The sequence below is a fragment of the Polyergus mexicanus genome, unplaced genomic scaffold (genome assembly GCF_030449975.1).
Source record: "Polyergus mexicanus isolate NDT 795.1 unplaced genomic scaffold, iyPolMexi1.0 SCAF_8, whole genome shotgun sequence".
NCBI lineage: Eukaryota > Metazoa > Arthropoda > Insecta > Hymenoptera > Formicidae > Polyergus > Polyergus mexicanus.
In genome coordinates this window covers 8,280,531-8,305,790 of record NW_027223328.1, presented here as the reverse complement: position 1 = coordinate 8,305,790, position 25,260 = coordinate 8,280,531, and the positions used below count along the sequence as shown (strand labels likewise).

The following is a 25,260-nucleotide window of genomic DNA, read 5'->3' as shown; positions in this document are numbered from 1 at the left end:
GAAATGTACTGTAACAAATACAAATGCAAATAACATGACAAGTCATCGCGAGAATCAATAATCGTGCGAATTCTGCGCTTATCGCGTTATCCAAACTCAGTTGTCTGGGGGAAAAATAAGACAAGTCGCCGCGGGTATATGTCTATATAAGCGTTACTTAAGCAATACGTTTGCTTCGTAATCTCTTCGTTACCGATAATCCAGTTAAGGAAATAGTTTCATACAAATAGGATTGTCTAGAAGTCCGCGAACGTCGACGATGCAACCCTTGATCGTATATAAGCGTCTGCGATTCCCGCTCTATAATGACGAGAAGAAACAATTTATTAAATATACGTAGAGAGATTCAAGAATGCAATCCAGCCAACATCGAGGATAACAAAGTATACAGATATCAAAATAACTCGTTGTCAATATCGGGAACGAAGTATCGATTAAACAATTACAAGCGGCATTGGAAAAGGGCTTAGCTGGAATCACAAGATACGATTTACTGCATTTCTATTTGTACGCGCAGTTAACTAAATTAGATCGAAAATAAGCATCGTCAGGTGCGGTAAGATAATTTCATTAAGTATCGATAAGAAGCTAATTTTAATACGTTGCAAGATCGTTCTGTCGTAACATCGTAAATATTCATATAAAATTTATATACAAGTGAAAAATCGAATATTATCACAAAGTTTATAAAATATTAGGTCTATCTGTTTTAAAATATATATCTTGTTTTGATTTTTGTTTATTGACCAAATGAAAAAAGTACCATTCATAAGAAGATACCATTCTGCAGCAGGTTATTGAAACAGAACAAAAATTACATATATAAAACAGGATAAAATATAATTGTATGTCTTCAAATATATGCTAACATTATATCCTTAAAGATTCCCGTTCATAGAAAGAGTGAATTTCAATTTCTCAATTTTAATTGCTACGTAACACTTTTGCCGCCCGCTTCGTTTCTACTCAAGGCAATCAAGTAATTCGATCAGCAAGTGACGATTAATTCGCTCAAGTGATGAAGGAATTATTATCCAATCACGCGAATAAAGTGATGGAAAGGCTTTGAGATAAGAATCGTTTTGCACAAGCGTTTATAAATCAAGAGACAGAATTTGTCATACAATTCGTCACGCTCGCATAGAAGTCTTGCCTGGAAAATGATCGATTTCATCGAGACGCATAACGATAAGAGTATTTTTACTCTTATAGTAATTAATATTACAATAGAAAATAATATGCGTTTTTATGCAAGCAACCTATTGGAGAGAATTATTACAGACTTACCTATGTAATATAGAACTTGATATATCTATCCCGTGAGATTTTCATCCAACTCTTTCATGCAGTTTGCGATAGTGCCGCGAACAATGACGGATTCGTGCTGAGTACCAGTTGCGTAACGGAACATCCATATTATTCTAACACAGTCTTATATGGTCCTTATGAAAATAATAAAGTGTTGCTAAAATGCAACAACAAAATTATCCAACAAGTAAATGAACTGATTCTAATTCTCATCGACATTTCGAACAACGGAATTATTAACATCAAATATTTATACGTAGATTTATTCTAGATGACAAATTATACGTTGCACAAAAATGGAATTATTTAAAGTTTCTATAATAAATAATATTAATGACCTTATCATCATAAGATAGTAATTTCATTAAACGATATCTTTTGAAAATGAGACATAAAATATTATAAAAATTATTTCAATAATATTTGTATGTGGTGATATTTCAGTGTACATTTCTATATTTCTGATAAAATGTAACAAAGTTAATGATACAATTTTTTTATAACGATCATGATTTTCAAATACATCAAGAATGACCCACAAGGCCGAGAAAAAAAAAATTATAGAAAATTGTCAAAATTGTTTAAAACCATGTTTGAGATTTAGTGAGATGTATATAAGAATTCCTTATTTAACAAGTAAATATTTCATTGACGTAAAAATAGAAAATAAACATGTCAATTGAATGTCGATCATGTTAATCATGTGTATATTAATCATTAAGCTCTCAGGAGATTGGCAAAAAGGGGAAAAATCTCGGATAAAAGAATGAGAGGACGGGACAATTCGATTTCGTTTCTTTTTCTTTCAATCATCCGCGTGAAATTATTGTACATCGAGTGTCGCTCCTTATTCTGCCTCTCTTTTTGTTGAATATCAATATTATTATTAAATGGGCATAAACGAAGACATAGTACTTGATCACGGTAACTTTTATTTTCTAATTCTGTTTTGGTTTTTTGGTCGGTAACTGCGGTAAATATATAACTCGCATCGGAAATGTTCATCCGCCTCGGTGCTTATGCCTCGCTCTGAAAAATAAAAACAGAAATATCGAAATTAGAGAGACGCGTGTGTTTGTGTGGACATTGACGTACAATTTACGATATTTTCGACAATAGATTTTTATCACGCGGCATTCTCGCTAAATTCTATGAAGCGCGCTAATGTGTGATTACGGTTCTGTTCTTTTCAGTTGCATCTTTTTCGTATTCTCATTCTATATATGTAAAACAAAAAGGATGCTCATATCTTGGAAAGACGAGAAAGAGAATGCTGTCAGAGAGAAAATGTTTCTAAAAAGAACAGATTTAATTTTACGTGCGCTTAATGTGTCACACGAAACGCACGATGGGAATAGAGAGGACAAATTTACATTCATGTAATACAAAATGTATAAATGTTGCAAAGATTATGCAAAGATTATGCTATGTGTATTTGCTATGGTATTGTACATAAAAAGTCTTACATAAAAATTACATAGAGAAATTATATATATATATACATGTGGGAAAAGAAAATGTAATTCCAGTACGTTCGATTATTATGTGAAAAAGTATAAGAAATTTTTGTTTCACATATTTTTATATATCACATATAAATATAAAATTAAAAATTATAAGTGACGTGCATATCTAGCCATCTCAATAACGTTACACGATAACCATCATCTTTTTTTTTCAAAAAATATCATAAAATGTCTATCACTGACAAACATGGATCAATTTATCTAACTTTTGCAAAAGTAACGTAAAGTTCACGTTTTGTGAGAAAAATATTCGTACAATAAAACTCAAAGTTAAACTGAACCTCGTTTTCCCAGCGAACGACTCGAGTTTGCAGAATGTGCGTCTATTACAGGCAACAATCGGATGGTAGCACCGAAGAATATATGGAGAGGCAAAACTTATATCTTGCGATAATAAGAATAATAGCGCGAAAGAGAGATACGCGGGCAAAGAAATTATGACAGAGCGCAGTTATGACAGATACACCTGGCGCAGGTGCTTCGATAAGAACAAGCGCGACTTACGTAATAATCATCGTACTGCCATATGCTACGATAAACGTGTAGAGAATTGTATATTCGTAAATTGTGAACTTTCGTCATCATCCGTGACAGGGGAGCGTCTGAAAGCCTACGCGAACTCCCCCCCCCCCACCCTCAGTTTTTCTTTAAAAATACATCAACGAACTTTGACAAGGATTCGCGTATGATCTCGCAAAGCTTTATTGTAACTGTAACTTATATGTACATAGGTACATAATTATTCTTGCAATAATTGGCTATTAATGAGCCAATAATAACGATGTTTTTGTAATTCATCCAATTTTGCAAACGTGCAAATATTTCTTTTTATTTTATTTCGGATTAAATTTGTCAGTGTCTCTAATCGCTATATTTCATATTATTTTTATTCATATTTATTTTTTACTTTTTATATTGCCAATGTTTTGAGCCACAAAAAATTTACGATAAAGAATTTTCACGCTATATTTACAATGGGATTATGTTGTATTTGTCGCATGATGAAGAACGGGAATGTATAATCTCTCTGTTCCCGAGAGACGCGATAACAAATTAGATAGAGAGCTGAGTAGGATATTTTCAGCAAATGTCTCAAATAATCTATCAATTTTAAACTATAATCGCTTAACATTTATTTCAACATATGGACTTGTCTGTGTATGTATGAATTCGTTAGAGAAAACTAAATTACATTTAATATTTAGCTGAAGCACATGAAACTGCGAGCATGCTGTAACACATTAAGTAGCTCTAGAAGGTTACTTGTCTTGCAAGAGTAACTATCAAACTTGACTATCTGATCCAAACGAGAATGGACGAAAGGACCGAAGGAGAAATTCGGATCGTGCATCCCGGATTTCTAAGATTGCAATTAGCATTTGCGCCAGCGGAAGAACTTTTACGGATTATTGTTAGGCGTATGTGCGAAGATCTCGCGTTAACATCTTATGCAGCTGCGCAAATAAAGCTTGCAACAGACACTACGCATACAGTGAGGAAAGGAATAGAGTAACAACGATAACAACAGCGTCATATCGAAACAATAGTAATAATAATAATAATAATAATAATAATAATAATAATAATAATAATAATAATAATAATAATAATAAATAATAATAATAATAAAGGAAAATAATAACAATAATACAACGATGAAATATAATCATATAAAAATAATAATGACATAATAAAAATAATAATCGTGACTTTCGCGTGCCTTCGAGACGCGGTTTTCAAAGATAATAACAAGAGCTTCACGTTCTAAAGCGGTGAAGAAAAAAGAAAGCCTGGAGGAGAATCGATTTATTACGTAACTTGCGGCTCGGATATCCCAGCGGCTACCACATCGAGGATTATGTACCATCCGTTCGCCCCGTTCGAGTATCGGGAAGACGGTCGGAAGAGTTCAGGTATAAACAGGTTGCGAATAAGTAGTAAACGTACGTATCGATCCCCACACGAGCCTCTTGATAATAGTGAAGAAAGGTGCCAGTGAGTAGACAGTAGTGGAATGGTAGTAGAGTTCTACAAAAAGGCGAAAAGTTTGACAATACGAGCTTACTTGGAGAGTTCGATTGAAAATTGTTGTAAAGAGATTGTTTGTGAAGACATCAAAAGGAAAAGGCGACACAATCGGAAAAAAAAAAAGAAACAAAAAAAAAGAGTAATATTAAGAGATATCATTCAACTTGATTCTTTTACTTGCCTCGTTATATGTTCTTTCTCGATTTCTTTTATCTTTTCTTTTCCATTTTTTGTTTTTCTTTGTTTTTTTTTTTTTTTTTTTTTTTTTTTTTGTTATATTCTCTCACCCCCGAGTCACTTTGCCGCCGGCTTGAGTCATTCTCTCTGTCTCGCATGCTTTTTCCCTTTCATACTCGAATTTTTTTTTATCTCAATTTCTCTCGTTCACTCTCCGCCACTTGTCTCTTCCTTTCTTTAATTTCAACATTCTTCTCTCACTCTTTCACACTCGCATTCATATTTCACGTTCGCATTTCCTATTCGTTTATCTCTGACATCATCTCTTTTCTCTCCATATGTGTATATTTTAGTTTAGAGAGAAAAGCTATTTTCTCTAAATATATATCTTTCGCGTATTATCACTCTTTTTTTTTCTCTCATCTACTCGCCCGACTGCAAAGAGACAAATGGCAAATATAATCTAATATATATGCAAAAAAAATTTCTTTCAAAACGAATTTGTAGCTTGCTAAACAAAGATCACTAGTACAATTGTGTGTGTTCGTGAGTTCGAAAGAATTTGGAAGTATGTGAGAGAAATCAGTCGTATGCAATAAAAGTTGTTTTGTTCAGCTACTCTCTACCAGGCAACTTTCATTCACTATTACAATCGTTTTGTTCTGTACTTACTTAGTTTGATGATCGGCAATATAAACCCATCCGCGGGGGTAAACACCGCGAGCGCTATTACCGAAAATCTCTCTTTCGTACCGTCTCTCTCATCTCTTTCTCTCTCCCTGTCTCGTATCTTTATCGTTCTCCATTCCTTTTCTGGCGCTGACGAGGCAACGCCGAAACGGAGATATACATTTGTATACTTCTCACGTTTACCAAATGTCTGACCTTTCTTTCTCTTTTTCCTGTTCTCTTTCCTCCCGAGTCTTTCACCGTATAAAAATACGATACCTATCGAAAACTCGTCAGCTATCACGACTCAATTACTTTGTACAAGAGCAGAGCATAGGATTATCAATTATACTGACTGAATCGTTTATAACTGTCTATATAATATAAAAGAAATATTAATGTATGTGTGTCGCGCTTTTTTTTTTTTAGATCATTCAACTAGTTTCTTACATTGAGAGAGATTATAGAGACAATTACATATTTCAAGATATATGTAATTTTAAATTCTAAAACCTAAAAAAGGTATAAATGTAAAAATTGTAATCCTTTAATAAAATATATCTTTTTTTTTTTTAATTTTTATGAAATGTCAACTGTTCTCTTCGCGTATCTCAAGTATATAAAATACTTATCACTTTAACACACTTTAACACAATTCAAATGTCCTGCTCCACAATTCGGAATAAACGAATCACGCGCGAAGAGATTTCCAAAATTGGATCTCCCCCTCTCGACTTTATTTTCTCCGCACAAGAGACGAGCTTTCTCTCCTTGCTTAAACTGGAGCGCATCTCAAGGGAGATGCGCGTGATCCCCTATGCCAGGAGTCGAACGAAACCAAGCGGGAAAAGGTGTGCTCGTCAAAGATACGCTGGTCGGCTGGTATATCTCATCCAAAGGTATCGCATAAATCATTCAAACGTTTGACCGTGCCTCGGAATATCGCCGAGGGCGGCCTGCTCGTAAAATAACAGACTTCGCCGTTTTTATTCGGCTGTTTTATGGATGTTCCGCTTGCAACGGTACGAAAACACGGCATAAAAAAACCATATAGGTATATAAGTATGTACGCATATTTATATATATATATATATATATATATATATATATATATTAATGTTAAAATATATATATTAAAAATGATGTGCTTAAACGAGCTGAAATGAAAAACAAATTAAATTAACGACAACAAGCACATATGACGAATACAGGAAAATTGACGAATACATATATAAAGAACCGAAATGAATGAAGGATAAGGTGGTGACAAATGGATAATGATAAACGAAATAAAACAACATGTACGGTACTCTATTGATATACATGCATCGTATTGTAAAATTTTATTCGACGTATAAATTGCATTTGACTCATCCGTCGATCAAGATGTGTCAATTTCTATTCAATTTCTATTTAATCCATATCTCGCTTCTTTTGATACGAAATAAATACGCTATCTCCTAAATTAATACGTATGAACGAGGTACTTGCGAAAAAGCTTAAAACGAGATATTATAGCTACCGACAATCGCATAGTGATAAATAAATTGCAGTCTTACGCGATTGTCAAAACAATGGCGCCTTTCGCGCTATATCGTGATCGCGAGATAAAAACTTAATGATAGTAACGGGAAACACAATAAAAGGTAATCAACTTAAAACACATAGATTAACATAGTTTGGGATGCAAAGCACGTTAAACGCGTCCTGGTGCACTGTGATAGATGCATGAATATTGATGTATGTATCGCTTTAAAAAATTCGGCAGGATAAAATTATCTCCATGACGAATATCAACAGCGTATTTAAAAAAAAAAAAAAAAAAAAAAAAAAAAAAAAAAAAAAAAAAAAAAAACTATAATATACATAATCTGTATCGAAACCAGCAGTCCGCAAAAAATTATTACAAAAAATAGTATGGACTTAATTTTAAAAAAGTCAGTCGTTGCGTATATAAAAAATACCATTTTTTACAATAATATCTAAAAAGTAACGCAAGAATAATTATTATAAAGCATAATTATGATATAAATATGGGAGATAACAATGGACTTAACATAAACAAACTACATCATGCAGGCTTACAAAGTAAACTTTCTGTGAATTACGATAGCGATAAAAATTCATGACCCAACATTTTACATTTGTTCCACATAAATATGTTAAATTTACGCTTTGGTATCTTATGAAGCAATCGCACAAAAATGGCAAATATTAGTAAAATATCTTTTAACGCCATGCCAATGCAAATTATTTCCTTTGAAGTTCACTCTGCCGATTTCATCAAACAACGAATTTACATGTATGTACGCAATAATAATAATGATAAAAAAAAAAATAATATATACAGAAGATGATAATTTTATAAATTTTGGTGATTTCCAACACACAAGACGGGACATAATGTTTCATGCTCATTACTTGACAATACTCAAAAACATTTGTATATAATGTCGTATTTAGTATGTATATATATACATGATATGTAGCAGCGATTATTTCACTTTTATGGACGGAATCGCGTTAGGAAATACGCATTTAGATTTGTGCGCACATCTATTTGATCTATGAGAAAATGTTAATAATTGGGAACACATTGATTATGATTAACTGAACCGAGGATAATTCGATATTGTGTGCATCATTTCGATTGCGCGTATGTCGGCTGTCTCGAAGACACGCAAACCGTGGTGAAATTTAGCGGAGGCAAGAGCCTTGAGCCTACTATCCTGATTAGAGAGCGATCTAATTAAAAACTCTCAGACTTGACGAGGTTGTGCTGATGCTTCAGGCCCTCGATCAAATCCATGTGCGGCGGTTCGGTCACGTTAATCTTACGTTCGCGGAAATACTCCCGCCTCTGTTTGTGGCTATTTACAATCGAGGAAACGGTCGCCACAGCATCTCTATCTCTCGTAGCCTCGATTCGATCGTCCTGATCGCTCACCTGGACAATACTATCTGGTATTGGCAGCGGCTTAGCCACGCCGATGCGAACGGTCCCTTTCGGAGCGCCTTTGAGGGCCTGCACGGCCTGGTCCAGTGTTGCGTTCTCTAATCCGATGTCGTTCACAAACAGAAGCCGATCGCCCGGTATTAACTGCCCATCGACCTGTGCTACCCCGCCGGGCACGAGCGATCGTATTACTATCACAGTTTCGTTGGGGTTCATTGGATCCTAGAACCAGGATGAGCGGAAAAGGAAAATAAATTCGATGATTATTACAATTCTTCATTTCTCCTCTATCGAAATTGTGCGAAGAATTCCGGGAAAAAAATTTCGCACCTGATAATCCAAAATGGAGAACCCAAGGCCCCTCTCTCCTTTAACCAATTCGATAATTTGTGGCTCGGAACTCCACATTGCCAGACCGGTCAGCGGTTCCAACGAGCGCGATTTCATTTTGTTTAGACTCGCGTCGGTCACTGTGGCCGTGGTCGTTGTCGAGGCCAAGGAACCGTCCGACTTCGCTTTCACGAGACGATCCATTGTAGGTAACAAGTTCTGCAGAGACCCGCCAAGGATGCTCTACGAGACAACACAGGTTTTCGCGGCGGTTCTTAAAACGCGACTTAAGGCGACTGACAACTAGAGTTCTGCACAGACATTCTGATGATATCACTGCTAAATCCGCCCACCCAATCAGTGAATATAATCAATGAATAAAGTGCTTATAAAAACTTCTTTTGGATAGCGAGCAGGATAACAAATAGCAAGCCCATCTTTTCGGATTTCGAACAAGTGCAAAAAAATTTTTAAATAAAACAAAGAAAAAATAAAAACGTATTGTTAAAATTGGAATATTTTCTATTACAATACATAAAATCGGGAGGATTCAATTGTTGTTATAAATAATATTGGATAACTTGGGTAAGATCCGAATACGGGTAAGGTCTCGGGTGAATCGGGTAAATATCACACAAATTAGGGTGGATAGTAAATTAGATTTGCAGAACTCTACTGACAACGCGCAATGCCGTAATCTCTCAGTGTATACTTACTCTAGTCTGAAAAGCGGCCTGGTGTTGAGCAGTATCGATGGGACAAAGCGGATCCTGCGAGGCGATGTTTCTTCCGCAAACCATACGAACATGTATAGGCAACTCTTTCAACACGCTAACCACTTCCATGTGATTGATACCCAATAAGCGATAGCCGTTTACCTTCAAAAGAGCACGGTATCGGTTTCAGACGCGTAGTTTGAGAAAGATGGAGAAAGCTCTCTGTCAAGCGCTTTGAAAGGAAAACGCCCTATAGAGTTAGCTTTACTAAGAAAAGATACGGAAATTCGATAACCTCTAGTAGCTCATCGCCGGAGCGCAGTGTGCCGTTCTGCCCAACGGGGCCTTCCGGCAAGATCGAACGTATATAGTGATGAGGCCTTACTTCCTGGCCATTCTCCACGTCGACCGTTCCCTCTAAACTGATCCCGAGACCGCTCCCTTCGGCGAATTTCTTCAGCTGAGCGATCTATTCGAATGAAAAAGAAAAAAAAGAAACAAAAAAGGCTTTCTGTTTCTTCATCCTCTTCAATCTCATGAAAATGCACGAGATACTTACCACTATCTCAGTGTCGGGTCCGACAATCTTTTGCCATTTCGCCTTGATAGCCGCACGAATTTGAGGCGTAAGTTCGCTCGATGGATCGCTCAACAAAGCTTCGACATTGGTTGACTCGTCCTGCTCGTCTGATGTTCTTAAACGTTCTCCTTCTTGTAGAATCGCGCTGTCAACGGTGGTATGAGATTCGCCTTCGGGTTCTATTTCAGTGGTGGTTTCTCCATCCTGAGAAAAAGTGCAAATATAGATTTAATAACTTTCACAATACAAATGAACATAACGTGATTCTAAATTTTATAATTACAAAATTTATATGGAACAAACGTACAAGCTTTCAAGAGAAAAATTGAAATACAATATAAAACTTTTAATAAATATACAAAATTGATCAAACATTAAGTTAATATAAAGTTATATTCTATTCTTTATTAAAATACGTCCAACTGTTGGGTAAAGGAAGAAAACGTACCGCGCTCATGGGAAAACTAGGTAGGCTCGTAATCGACGGGGAGCTCGGCTGAGGTAGTCTCAACTCGCTCGCGGCAATCGCTTGCTGAAGCTGTTCGAACTTCGGTCCACGTAGATATCGCTCCAAGCAAAGATTCACCGTTTGCCCTGTACGCCTTAACACTTCGACAGCCTCGTGATTAGTATAACCCTGCAGGGAATGTCCGTCCACCTCCACTATACGATCGTTTATTTGAATCATTTTGCTTAAGTCGGCCGCGCTACCCTCGCTAATGCTCTTAACGAAAATGCCAGAGAGCTCCTCTGCAAAAACGGAAAGTCTTCATTCACGGAGTCGCGAGAATCCAATCTAATAGTATGAACGGTGCAATTGCACAATTATCTTTTTCGAATACTTCAAATATATTCTATATATGTACACATATAGACTTTAGTATTCTTTTAAAGTATCGAAAATACTCAGAGTAAAAGAAGAGTATCGAACATCCAATACCTTTTTCGCAAACATATCCAGCGATAGTGATGCCAAGGCCGTAAATATCCTTCGTAAGGTTGACCGTGAAGCGCTCCATCTCTGGCAGTGAATTAATATCGAGGGGCTCCATCGTGAGCACCGGTAGATCTTGGAGCTGCACCGGAAGTGGCATCGCCGATATAACTGGCATCGCTCCAATTGGCATTGGGTTGCGTACCACGTCCATGATGAGACCGGGTCTTGCCTGAGGCAATGAATTGTTTTACGTTTCGCGATTCTTTCCGATGATGAAAATATGATTTCTTCCAGAAGAAGGGCATACAAAGGGAAAGACGGAGGGGAAAGCGAAGTCGTAACGCGAAATTACGATCGCCGTTTCTCTGGCGCAATACACTCACGTGCATTTCAATGTCGGATTCCTGCGAATACATGTAACCGTTGTCGTAGCTCGTGTCACCACCCTGCACATGTCGAATATTGTAGCTTTCCGGTACGCTGTGCACCAGATGTCTGTCCAACTCGTCCGGATCCCCCAGGATTTTCGTAGGGACGATCGGGGCGTGACTTCCGAGAGCCTAGAAAGATATCAGGAACGAGAAATTTTATGCGTCCCAACGCCGCATTCGATTCTCTCTCTCTCCGTTTCTTCCTCCGAACGGATTTATATAAAAATAAATACAACATCTAAGATACGATCTCTATCGTACGCGACAAGGGTATTTTCCAGGCTTTTGAATTCCCAACCGTGTGAAAATTTTCAATCCATTCCAATAAATAAAACGTAACTATAGCTAGCTTTTCCGTAAATCTTGTAGAATATCTCGCGCGCACGCCGAGATTAAAGCGGGGATTGTGCGCTATGAAATAATAAGTAACGTTATATATTTTAAGCATGTATACAATTGCAAAGCGCGCAGTGCACTTTCATATTTACTCTATTTTCGTAATTAAAGGCGAGTCTCTCTCTCTCTCTCTCTCTCTCTCGAATATGAATTTTATCGCACTTCACTTCGCACCAGCATTACGAGGGAACTTTATCAGGAGCCTCAACAAGTGATATTTACAAGTCGACAAGTATCAGGGGACGGCTTGTTACAACCCTTTAAAAAAATTCATCGGGAGAGCATTTGTGCGTGTTCCGTAGCTAGTGGTAAAACAGACAGGTCGCTGACTGTTTAATATTCGTGCGAAAAATGGCTGGCGGAATTATACACGGTGCGGGATATAAATATCGATCAGAGGTGTGATAAAAATTGAAAGACCGTGGAAACCATGGGGCTTTTTTTTTTTTTAACTTTGGAAACGAGGAAAGTCGAGTGCACTTCGACATTTTCCACCTTCATTTGCTTTCGTCGGAGGGATGAATAATAAAGTATTTTGTTTCCACGAATATGCCCACGCATTTAATGCACATGATTCGATTATTGTAATTGCAAGTAGACGTGTGCAAAAGTTGATTTATTAGACTTTGCGTTTTGCCATTGTCTCTAACGCACATGTCGCTTGTCGTTTCGTTTGCTAAATGCTAAATGCGGTAACGATTTATTTGTTACAAAAGAGATAAATTTAATTCTGCCTTAGTTAGATTTTCAATTTTAATATGCGGCGGCAAAATAATTTTCATTTTCCGTGATTCTCTGAGCATATGATAAATTCCGAGAGTTCGTCCATCTCGGGATGATCGCGATTACGCTTTGGAATAATAGAACCATCACGTATATACCAAGTATCCGAGGGTATTATTTATTATCCCTGAATTACAGCTTGTTCTCTCAGTCGTCGTGTTCACGATACGCAACCACTCCGAGAATTTCGATACATTTTCCCTCGCGGCTTCATCATTTTTCCGAGTCGAAATTTTGCTGCTATTTTTAACTTCTCAATTTTTCCACTTTTATAAATTGTAGATGATTTCGATAGAGGTTTAATTTATATAAAAATCGAGCTCCTACTATAGCTTGTACCCCAAATAATCGGCAACGAGAAGTAAGTGAATCGGGAAGTAAGTGAACAATTTCCCATATAAAGGTTTAAAAAAGAAGCTAAAAATTTATAAGCTGAATAATTTCAAAAAAGAATGATTTGACTTTTTAAAGTAGATATTGAGTTGAAAATTGCGATCGAAAGCCGAATTAGTAATATATCGTCGTGATGGCTTGCAATTTTACACGCAACAATACGCATTTTCGTGCGTGAACTCCGACTGGATCCCCTAATTCGCGATAGTACGCGTTAACCCTGACAATGACATACGCGAACCACGCCGTACCATCAATCTCCGGACACGACGAACATCTTGAACACCCGTATCGGAATTTAATGGTTTATGTTGTACACCTCTAATACGACTACTTTAGATACGTAGAGTTACAGAAATGTTTCGCGCGAGCTGACTGACAATGAGCTTTAAATCTTCGCTTTCGCAGCGCGAGCAGGATTACACAATTCTTGTGAAGAAATAATGCAATTTGTTAAAAGGGCATTGCAAATTTATCAGCGTATTCCTACTTTTTTTTTAACCAGATCAAAATTCACTACTGAGTATATGATTTATTACTGAGTATAAAATAAATATGAGTTTTAGAGCTTTAACTTAAAAAAGATACATATATATTTTTAATTTTAATCATTGTATCTCATGTTTTATATTTTATCTGATTATCTCCAAGTTTCTGAGTCGTTTAAAGTAAAAAAAAAAAAAAAGAAAGATAGAGAGCTCGTTAACGATAATATAATCGACTGATAATTGAAGCTATTTACAATCAACGCCGTAGGCGCTTGGAGCAAATAACCAGTCGATATCGCTGATAATTAGTCGTGATCCCGAATACGAAAGAGAGAGAGGAAAAGATAAAGAAAGATAGAAAGGGATTGCGTCAGTAAAAGTACCTGATAATCCGGGGAAGTTGGCTCCACAGGTCGCGCGACAACAAGCCGCACGTGAGTGCCCGATTGTCGTAAAACCGCGGCAACTTGTTCGCTTCCCATCCCGCGGAGATTGACATCGCCGATCTGCAATATGTGGTCCCCGCTCTGGAGCCGATTATCCTACAAACACACAATGCAAGAAGTATCGATTTAATTTCCGCAACTGTTACTCGGAGGGCAAACATTGATGTTCCGGATTTCGCTCGCCCCGCGCTTCTCATTTCCTCGTTTGTTTCTGAGCGCCTCGAAGTACACGTTCGTCTCATGTAAAAATTAAATCCGTATATTTATATTCGCGTTACGCATGCATTACGAACTTGAATAAATGTAGCGTGAGAAATTTAGTACGAGAGAGGAAAGAAAGCGTGGGAAGGATACAAGATGCACGCGACGTCGTATGATTAAGTGAGCAACTTATCAAAAGTTAAGCCCGTGATTAATGAAGGAATTTATTTGTTAAGAGCTAAGTCCGTGATAAGAAAAAATTATGTCAAGACCATGATATATTATAATTAATACTGAATTGTCTTAGATGCGTAAAAAATTATTCTATCATGTATTACGAAAGAAGAAATTTACGAGACTATTTAGCTTCTCGAAAATTTGAATGCTTCGGACAAAAGATATTAATTTTTTATTTGCTTACGCGATCGGCAACACCTCCTGGAAGAATGGTTTTGACGACGACGCCGGTGCTACGTCCGCCGATAATACCGAATCCAAGACCGCTGCCATCGTTGATGAGGTTTATCACTTCAACTTGAGCCCATTCCGTATTCAACTGCGAAAGAAAAGATCGCAAAGCCGTTTAAAGACTCGTTCGTAACAAGCTTTAATAATATTCTCGTATATTTTATTCTCGGATGATTGGACGATACAATGGAATCTAAACTGTCAGAAAAGAATCCACGTTTTGAAATTTTCATTGGAATCAGCGAAAATCTATTAATCAAAGAAAATACCCCAAAGAACAAAAGCAATCTTTTTCTTTCTTCCATTTTAATTTTAATTTTAGATTGATCATCAACTATTCCAACAGCACGCTTACCTCTCACGAATATACATAATGCAAACTTTTGAAGGTTTAAAATTTTTATGATATTGGCAAGAGAGAGAGAGAGAGAGAGATTATTTTTAATAAAAGATTATCTTTGATAGTAAATGCGAAGTACAAATGTATTCCGTAATATCATTCATTTGCAACAATTTCAGAGCGATCCCTCTGCAGATGTATTTTTCGCAAATACATTTTGTATTTCGTACGCATCCATAATTCCAACAACCGTAACTTATACCACAAAAAAAAGGGAGAGAAAGAAGGGTAATGAGGATAAAGTACGATGAGAAATAAGGGTAATGATGGCACACAGCATCTACCCTATCGTGGCATATTTTAACGAACTTAACAAAACGAACAAGATTATTTGGACTTTTCACTAATAATGAGAAATTCTATTTGTCATGTCAACATATCTCACGTAAAGGTTGACTTAATTCTTAATTTAAACGATTTTCTTTCTTATATTAAAATACCCTGACGCTTTCCTAGATTAATTCTATTTATTTTCCATTATTTCTTATACTCTAAAATTGTTGATTAAATTGCGCACATTTGCGAAATATAAAAGTATTTAAATATATAAATATAATAAATAACATATATATATATATATATATAATGTTTGTATTTTTATATGACTATATAGAAACCTTGTACATATATATGTGACATCTATATGATTTCCTTAATTTTTGATCAATAGTTTATAATTTTTGTTTAAAATCAATACAAGTAAAAGCGACGCGCTAATCTTTGCTGGCAATATATATTAGGTCATTAAATTTGATTGGTTCTCCAAAGTTTGCTTCGTTATCGTCCACGGCCACAATTAACGAGCTATATAATATTGATGTTCCGATATCCGATAGAGCTCATACATAGGGCACAATAGCTCATATCTTACGGGGGATGAATCGTAGCCAAGATTTTCAATCGATTTTTCATCGCTCACCTGCCCGGGTAACTCGATATTGTGGTATTGTCGAAGAATTAATGAGATTTAATTGTGCTAGGATTTCTGCTTCCGTTCTCATTCAAAGCGTAATACGAACGCGATATTAGACTGCATTTATTGCGCGGAATAATCTTCTCAATTCCTCCGAATCCTTTAAAAATATACGAAGAGATGGGGAGAGTCACAAGTAGTAAACGAAGATGTTCGTTATCTCCGAGGCAAACTTTCAAAAGCTGGCACGTCTCGTCGCGTTCTAATTTATTATGAGCGATGCACCGATATACCAGACAATCGGTCGGATTTAATTAAAGCCTTTTTATCGCTGATCACATTTCTTTTCCGGATTAAAAGGACGCGAAGTTATTGACTCGTTACAATGTCGATTCGATCAATTTTTTATAATTGATCCGTGCAAACAAGGATTATATATATGTGGAATGGAACGGATGTACGCATATCGCGGGATTCGTCGAAAATCCATGCTCTCTCTTTCTCTCTCTCTCTCTCTCGCAAATTAAAACCGGAAGCTGCACTGAGAAACAGAGAGCTCGAAACAGAGAGAGAGAGAGACAAGGCCAAGGGTGATTTACATTGCGGGTGTCGTATAAACACGCGCGTGCGCCCGCGGCGTATATTTTCACTAATGAAAGATTAAACACGCAGCCGTACACGCGCGCTTATCGTTAGCGAAGCAGGAAATTCGTTTGAAAGAGATACGCGGCGACGGCTCATACTCTAGTCACGTCAGCGTCGTTAAAGATACAGGATGTTCTTTGGCCGAACTTCGAACTATATCCGATAATCGTTTCTCACACAGCTCGAAATTAATTTTAGGATAAGTAGTAAAGCTTCATCGCGGGAACTCCGGTGGCTGACGCGGTCCGCAACGACGTCAGGGTTACTTTTCCCCATCGCAAAAGCGGAAGAAGAAACCGATAATCAATCCGTTAATGCCGAATATATATATTACGCTCTGCCATTCTCTCTATTCTTATCTCTCTATTCTTATCTTCAATTGCGGTATAATATAAATTCCAACGATATTTTATACTTTAATTAATTCTATTTACACTTTTTCTTTATCCAAATCCTACATAATAAAAATTTAAAAAAAAAACCCCCTAGTTATACCCTCAGATATATTTTTTTGTAAAATGATGAGAATATTTTTTAGAAAAAATACAAAATGATCTGACAGACAGACTACATTACATTTTCAATTCAAATTACATGTTACACATCAGTGAATTTCGGAAGAACTTCCGTATAATATACGAGACAAAAAAACAATTTATTATTGAAATGATTTATAAAACATTGAGCGTATTGTAAATCAAAATTTTCAAAATCTAATATCTAGTAAAGAAATAAATTTAAAAAACCGGAACATGTATTTAATTAATGCAGATAAAGTAGGTAATATTATATATAATTGGCAGAGTGTAAAGTTTTACCATCGATCGACTTTTATTGACAGCACCGGAAGGATTCTCGTCTATAATCTTATTATTATCCGAGAAAGTCGTCGATCTTCGTCGATCAATCGAGTAGATAGGTATAACATTTGAATGACAATAGAAAAATAAACATACTGATAGATATGTATGATCAAATAACTTGAGAATTCGCTGGTAAAATCGTTTTTATATGCACGATTATTGATAAAATTAACATATAATATCCAATTCGACAGATATGAAAATTTAAATCTCTTAATATATCTTTCATAAACACAGATAAATATTAAAAATTGTAATATTTTATAAACTTTCCCGTAATTATCGCGATTTTCTTTCACGAAGAACGGAAATGAAACGAAATATGAAATAAAAGAGTTAATATTTTAAACCACATTTCATTTAAATGCCGGAATTTGCCTTATTTATGAGTGTTCTGAGTAACCAATATCGCCGATAAATAGATTTTTGTGCAAACTTTGAGCAACGGAAGTGTGTTAATCTGTTCCATTTTCGTAAGATAAAATTAATTGGGACGAAACATCGAAAGCCAGATACATAAACATACTCACACATAGAAAATCGTAGATCTAATTCGGACGAGGAAAGTGTCAATTTGTTACAATTAAATGTTCCATCGAAATGGCATCGCCGTGAGAATAACGATTCCACAGTTTCTCGCAAGTAATGGACAATAAATTTTAAAGATCACGCAAACCTTGCCTGCAGAAAACCGGTATTGCCCGGAGGGCGTCAGCGAAACTCTTTGCCGATAATTCTATTTCCATCGCAGCCACCCGCCGTTGCTGTTATCGCGCCCGAAGACAGGAGGAGGAGAGGAAGAGGGCGAACAAGAAGGGAAAAGCGAATGGGCGCCCAATTTATCTACGATTGAAAAGAACCACTCGATCTAGTTATATCGAATGTCGAGAAATTGGGAGAAATCGCTACGTTTCGTTCGTTGAATGGCTGATCGAAAACTCTTCCGATAATCAATAGCTTCGAAATAAACTACGGCAATTAATAGTTTAGAATTGCTCTTCAAGATACATCCAATATAAACGCATTTATATAACATATTAATATATTATATTACACAAATATAATAATATATTAATGTAACGTGTTCAACATATCGTTAAAAATATCGTTTATCTAGCTGAAATGAGTTAATAATGTTAATAATGTTTTTATAAATATAAAATTATTAAGTGAGTCAATTAAAAAAAAAAAAAAAGAAGAAGAAGAATTAAAAGCATTTTATTGCATATTCATTAATTGCTTGATTAAATTTTTTTAAAGTAGGCAATGGTCAAGTGTAGACAAGAAACTAAGAATAAAAAAAGTCCTAAATAAAAGTACAATTTAACAGATATAATATTTCATAGAAAAATACTACTCAATATTCCTCCACACACGAGACATGTCCAACAATAGATATAAGATAAATATTATTGGCGAGAAATGTATTGCCTCAAGATGCCGGCAAAGCTGTATCAATAATTCTATTTCCGTCGTAGCCGCGCCGCTATTCCTATTATCGTAACAAAAGCTAGAAGGGGAATAAAAAGGGAGGTGTGTCGCGTGGAAGAGTGCCTAAATGAAGCCAATTATGCCAGGGCTATCGATCGGGATTTTATCGGCGTGTCGTCACTCGAACGACTCCAGTATAAATATTTCTTTTCGGCCCGTAATACCCTCGTGTCCGAGGGAGACTTTGCAGAATTTGCCATATAAGACGATCTTATGATAGCACTGGCTATGAGCTTGAGGATAAAATAAGAAGGCTGTTGAAAGAGGAGCGTGCTTGTTAAAAGGCAATGAAGAACATCCTTTTACACGGAAAAGTATTCAGCACAATAGTTTCTGCGAAGAGGGAAGATCCCAGGGATTTTTCGTTTCAGCGAAGGAGGAAAAACAAAAGAGAAAGAGAGAGACAGAAAACGTGAATTGCTAAATTGGAGATAAAATGTACGATTTCGTGAGGAGAAATATCAATATTTATAATGTAGTCATTTTTATACCTTTAGATAGGATAATGTATCGATTATAAATAAGAAAGAAATATAAGGAATTTTAATAAGATTTTAGGATATTTAATTTAATTCAAATTATATTTTATAATATCCGAAAAATCTTCGACTGGATTTTTCTTCAATCAAACAAATATTAAAGTTTGCTGTTAAGAATTTATATCCTATATCCTATATCCTGCTCCACTACTCGCTGCATTGACACGAATCGTCAATATTATACTACAAAGTGGACGTAAGTATGCAACAATATTAAAGATCAGAAGGAGAATTGCCAATTATAATATTATAAGCAATGCGTCGCACCAAGAAAAGGTGCGAAGTTAAAAAAAAAAAAAAAAAACGATGATGATCTTGAATCGAGAAGGAAGAGGGAAAAAAAGCGGCAACTCACCACCATGTCAGAGCCACTCTTGGAGGCGTCGCTGACGGCGGAGGGACTCCTTTCGATAACGAGGCCTCCAGGTATCGGTGTCGAGGTCGGCGTGGGTGTTGGTGTATGCGTGGGCGTCGGGGTCGCCGCCGAAGTAGTGCTGGCCGGTTGGCTTGACTTCGGGGTCGGTCCCGGTGTAACGATGGTGGACGACGCTGACACCGATTGATCCTTGTCGGAACTTGTCTGGTTGTTCCCAGCAGCGGCACCGCCGCCACCGCCGACGATGGACGACGCTCCTCCTGCAGCCGCTGTCGAACTCGAACCACCGGACAATTCATCCGTTGGCAAAGAGCTCCCAACGTCTATCAATAATAAGTACACCGTGTCACCCATTATTTAACTTCGAGCGTAACGTGTCATGTATCATATCCACGGCAATAAATAAGAAATATTGCAAACGCGATACTGTAACTTTTCAGAAAAATTACTTGTACGATAGAATTTTCTTTCGTGTATCACAATTTTCCGTGTATCAATTGTACACAATAGGAAGAAAAGATTAAATATACATAAAATTATTTTCTTTCCGTATCAATTTTACAACAGAAATAAATTAAATATATTAAAAATGTAAAATTATATAAATTAGAAATGCAATGTTTCTCTCGGGCATATTATTCGTAAGATAAAAAATGATTACAATTAAAATTGCATTTGTAATATTTTATTGATATACCATCGATATATTGTATAATTTCTCTATCGGTGTCAAACTAGACAATTTATTTTGCAAAAATTCTCAAACGTCTATCGAGTTATCACAAAGTTCTTCTTATTAATTAATCTTTCAATAACTAACAATCTCCTTTGTTCCACGAAACACCTGATTTCGATAAATTTTCTAAAATAAATTAATGTAGAAATATCCAAGGCTAACGCTTGCCATGAAAGAGTTGATGCGTTCGAATTTCGAATTAACTTTATAAAATTGTTAACACATTTATATAAAATTCCATTGTATAAAATAATAAAAGTTAACATTGTGGTAAAGCGACATTTTCGCAAAGGGACTGCGTTATTCGCATCGCGTACGCGCATGGACAATCTAGCACGAGTTTGCTCTGTTCCATATGCAATGACCGAATCAAAAAAAAAATGCTACCCAAACTAATTTAACTCTGCACGACGTGGGAAATTCAACGGAAATTAAAATTTATACTGACACGGATACCGTTCGTTGAGAAACTATTATATAATAATTTTAAACAATTTTTTTTTTTTTTTGCTACATGCACGGCATTGCTTTTGGCTTTATTTTTATAAAAATTGCATAATTGCAAAGAGAAAATATGTCTGGACAAAAAAAAAACATAAGTTTGTAAAATCTATACAGAATAATATCAATTTATGAGTAATTTGAATATCCTGCGGTAAATATTGACACTCGAATTTGTGCGCAACAAATGGATTGTTATTATCCGACGCAAAATCTTCTTTGCAAATAAGTATAAAAACTACGAAAAAGATTTCAATTTTTAATATAAGCGAATTGATTAGATTATGGCAATTTACCTTGGGTGCTTCTTGCTACGACTAACTCAACCAGACCACGGGCCTTCTGAAGAATCGAGATCGCCTGTTCATGAGAGATGTTCGAGTCTAAAGGCTGTCCATCGATCGCCAATATTTGATCACCTTCTACCAATCGGCCGTCGCTGAAAACAAAAATGTCTTAACTCGATATATATCGTCTATAATGGAGCGGGGGAAAGCGCATTTCATGAACGCTTCGATCAACGTACGTGAAAATGGTATACATCTCAAGGTAAATAAAATAGATTGCGCTGATTGAGTGAATAAATTTAGCATTCGTGATAGACGCAAAATGGCATATGCGGCAATCAACTGTATTGTCTGCCATTGACATTTCCGATCGTTGCGCGCGTTCGCTTTACGCATTTCGAATTGGGTCGCTAAATAATCAAAAGGCGATCGATAATCAACTTATTATCCAATAATGCGATATGAATACACGCTATCCAAATACACGTGGCGCTCGCACGCGAGACGATTATAATTGGATTGTTTTACGGGGGTCATCAACCGCGCGTTATCAGATCGTTGCAATTTTTATCCGCGCCAGGAGAGAATCATTACAGAATTTTGACACCCTACCTCCCCCTCCGCTTGCTATCGCGTTACAACCGCGTGTAATTACTTGATGCTCGTTTTAGGATTCTTTAACGCCATCCGTTAAATTTCCAATCTCGTTTTATATAACTATTAAAGAAAGATATATAAAAAAAAAAAATCTCTATTCGCGGGTCGTACTATCAACGAGAATTTACAGCCGATACTTGAAACTTTATCCCATTATCCTACATGTATCTACGCGTATAACGCGCGAATTATCGTATTTGTATAATATTTGTATAACGTCGCTATATTTACATATTGCATCGCGCGCGAGATTTTGTTGTCACGTTCAGAATAAGACGTCGCGTAATATAATATATATAACGTAACGTCATCCTAGTACGATATAATACCTGCTTTGTGTATGAAAAAATCTGTTTTTATTTTTCCAATCCCGGTGTATTAAATTTTTAGTAAAATCGTCGGCGAAAAATTTTCGCGATATAAACAAATAGAATTTGTCGGCAACTCAATTCACATCGCGCAATTTTTTCTTAGTTTTTCTCTTCGAACACATGATTTGCATTTTACATTAAAAAAAAAAAAAAAAAAAAAAAAAAACGTCAGAATTTTCAAATGTATGCACATCGTTTAAGGAAAGATGAGATTACAATGAACACGAATGGTAGACAAGAATCCATAACTGCGGATTCGGTAGAATCATCTCTATATATACAATATATATATAAACATTTACGTTACTCGAGAGGCAAGAAAAAAGAAAAGAAAGATACGAATAGATGGACAGATCATATACTTCAAGTGAATGCATCACAGATTGTCATAATACGAGACTCTCATCGCGCTGTGTTCTTCTCATTGTTAGATTCGGTCGTCAAAAGATAGCGGCATATGGATGCCGCTTGGCTCAAGTGGAACAAGCCGAGCAATGTCGTACGAGCGTCCGCAATCTGTCGAGAAATCCGAACGACAATACGACGGGCGAAAGACGGAATGACGGAGACAGTCCGATAAGGGAGTTTCGACAAGCGGCGAATTGCCCGATATACATCTGACTAATTAAATTTCTCCGCGACGGTTTTGTGCACGACACGAAGAAACTATAGTTCGCGCAGAGAGTGCACCGTCTTGTAAATCTCTCGTAAGTAATTAAATCGGCTCGAGACTGCGCTATTTAAAGCGTACCGGAACATATCCTCCCCTGTATCATAAATGCCGGAAGCCGAAATAAGAAGCGCCGTAGCTACTCGAATGGAAGGTAACGGGTATAGAAAATAATAGGATCTTGTCAAATTTAATTTTATAAATGCAAGTGGAAATTCTATCCCTCAGCTGCCTCATAAAGTTGAAATTCATACATTCTTCGAGGAATACTCTATCTACGTGTATCTTACATGGAAATAGCAGTGTTCTATTTTCCAGACTCGTAAAGTAACACGTGATAAAAATAAAATTTCTCAAATATCTTAAAAAGGAACCGTATATTCAGTAACAATCGATTTTTCAAATTTTTTAAATTGTTTTCTTAATATTTTTATATCTGACAAATATACGATATACAATAAATTATTATTAATTATAATATTATTATTATTATTATTATTATTATTATTAGTAACAAATGAACTCTTAACTTGTGTAATCATCTCAGTTTACGTAATATACAAAAAATATCTGCAAAATAACAGGAAGAAATGTGTTGTATACAAAGAGAAAGTTTCAAAGATCGATGAAACTGCAGAGTAAGAGTCTCTTTCATTGTGATAACGCTATCAGAGAAACATTATTATCTCCTATTGCTTCCACGTGCTGCTGTCATTTATCGAGTAGTGTATTCTCCGCGACATTTGGCATTGCGCGCAAAGCTACACACTACGCTATGGCATTTAATGGCATGGATAGCGGTTACCCAATTTCCGTCAAAGCGAATTTCGATATGCCTGTACCGTCGTTAATGATATACAGACTCGGGATTGGTTTAGTCATGGTAATCTACGTCTCGATTTTCTGCGGTTTGAACAGGCGCCTGACGAGATCCGGTATCAACAAAAACATATCCGTAATTACATGATGTACCTTATGGAACGTAATCGTATGAATGTCATCGTGAAACGTAACAACTAACAGAACTATATTCTCATGTATTTAAAGACGAAAATAAAATTCTGAAAAAACTATTCCAACTCGAAGAACGCGTAACACGTTATATTGTATAAAAATAATGAAAAATACATATAAAAAAAAAAAAAAAATAAATAAAATAAATAAATAGAAATTGGATTATTAAATTTATTATCTATTTTTTATATTCTTAAGTTAACAATAAATATCCATCTCTCTTATTACTCTCATCTCGCGTATTATATACGGAACGATGTAACGAATGTTCTTTCCGAGATAGCGTGCAAGAATGTTACTGGGTCATGCAAACATAAATCTAGAACTGTATTAACATGTGTATAACGGAAAATTATTCACGAAATTTATTACTCGCCGTTAAATTGTTGCTAATTTTAAAATATAAATTAATTTAAAATTTTGGAAAAAAGAAATAAAAAATCTGCACAATCTGTATGAAAAGAAGTTACTATATAAGAAATAATAAAATATGTTCTATAATAATAAATTCAGATGAACAGCGAATAAAATATATAGTATAGAGCAATACTATTTACAGAAACTGTGTAGTAATAAATATTTAAAAAAAAAAAAAAAAACGATAACAATAATATTTGCCATACGATAGAGAGAGAGAAAAATAAAACTTATTAAACTAATAACATAAAACGTATAAACTCGCGATAACATGAAACATATAAATTCGCTTATTAAACTAATACAATAAAACATATAAACTCGAAATTGCAATGTGAAGATATTAAAAAGATAGCAACAAGAAAGAAATACGAATTATTGATAAAGAAAGTAATCGGTAAATTAATAATCATATTTTGTATTAGACTTTGACAACCTCTCCGAGTAAAACAAAGTTATCATAATGACACTAATAAAAATTTCCTCGTAGCACACAAAGTATAAAGAATAAATACGAAATATTGTATATATATATATGTAAGATGCA

At 35.7% G+C, this 25,260-nt stretch overlaps 1 protein-coding gene across 8 annotated transcripts in view; it reads right to left on the bottom strand.

The window, feature by feature from the left end:
- The window catches only part of LOC138935388 (multiple PDZ domain protein), a 90,795-nt gene that overhangs the window by 29,418 nt on the left and 36,117 nt on the right, over window positions 1-25,260 (bottom strand). For all 8 annotated transcript variants that reach the window (XR_011447240.1, XR_011447239.1, XR_011447241.1 and 5 more), the window contains 12 exons: window positions 21,594-21,736; window positions 20,040-20,383; window positions 14,787-14,921; window positions 14,102-14,260; window positions 11,611-11,787; window positions 11,231-11,456; window positions 10,739-11,040; window positions 10,270-10,494; window positions 10,006-10,179; window positions 9,711-9,872; window positions 8,995-9,237; window positions 8,656-8,886 (listed from right to left, as the gene is read on the bottom strand). Coding sequence is in view for 5 of the 8 variants with exons in the window: in XM_070299896.1 (XP_070155997.1) it covers window positions 8,656-8,886; window positions 8,995-9,237; window positions 9,711-9,872; window positions 10,006-10,179; window positions 10,270-10,494; window positions 10,739-11,040; window positions 11,231-11,456; window positions 11,611-11,787; window positions 14,102-14,260; window positions 14,787-14,921; window positions 20,040-20,383; window positions 21,594-21,736 (2,521 nt within the window). In the remaining 3 variants the exon portion in view is untranslated. The remainder of the gene's footprint in view (window positions 1-8,655; window positions 8,887-8,994; window positions 9,238-9,710; window positions 9,873-10,005; window positions 10,180-10,269; window positions 10,495-10,738; window positions 11,041-11,230; window positions 11,457-11,610; window positions 11,788-14,101; window positions 14,261-14,786; window positions 14,922-20,039; window positions 20,384-21,593; window positions 21,737-25,260) is intronic.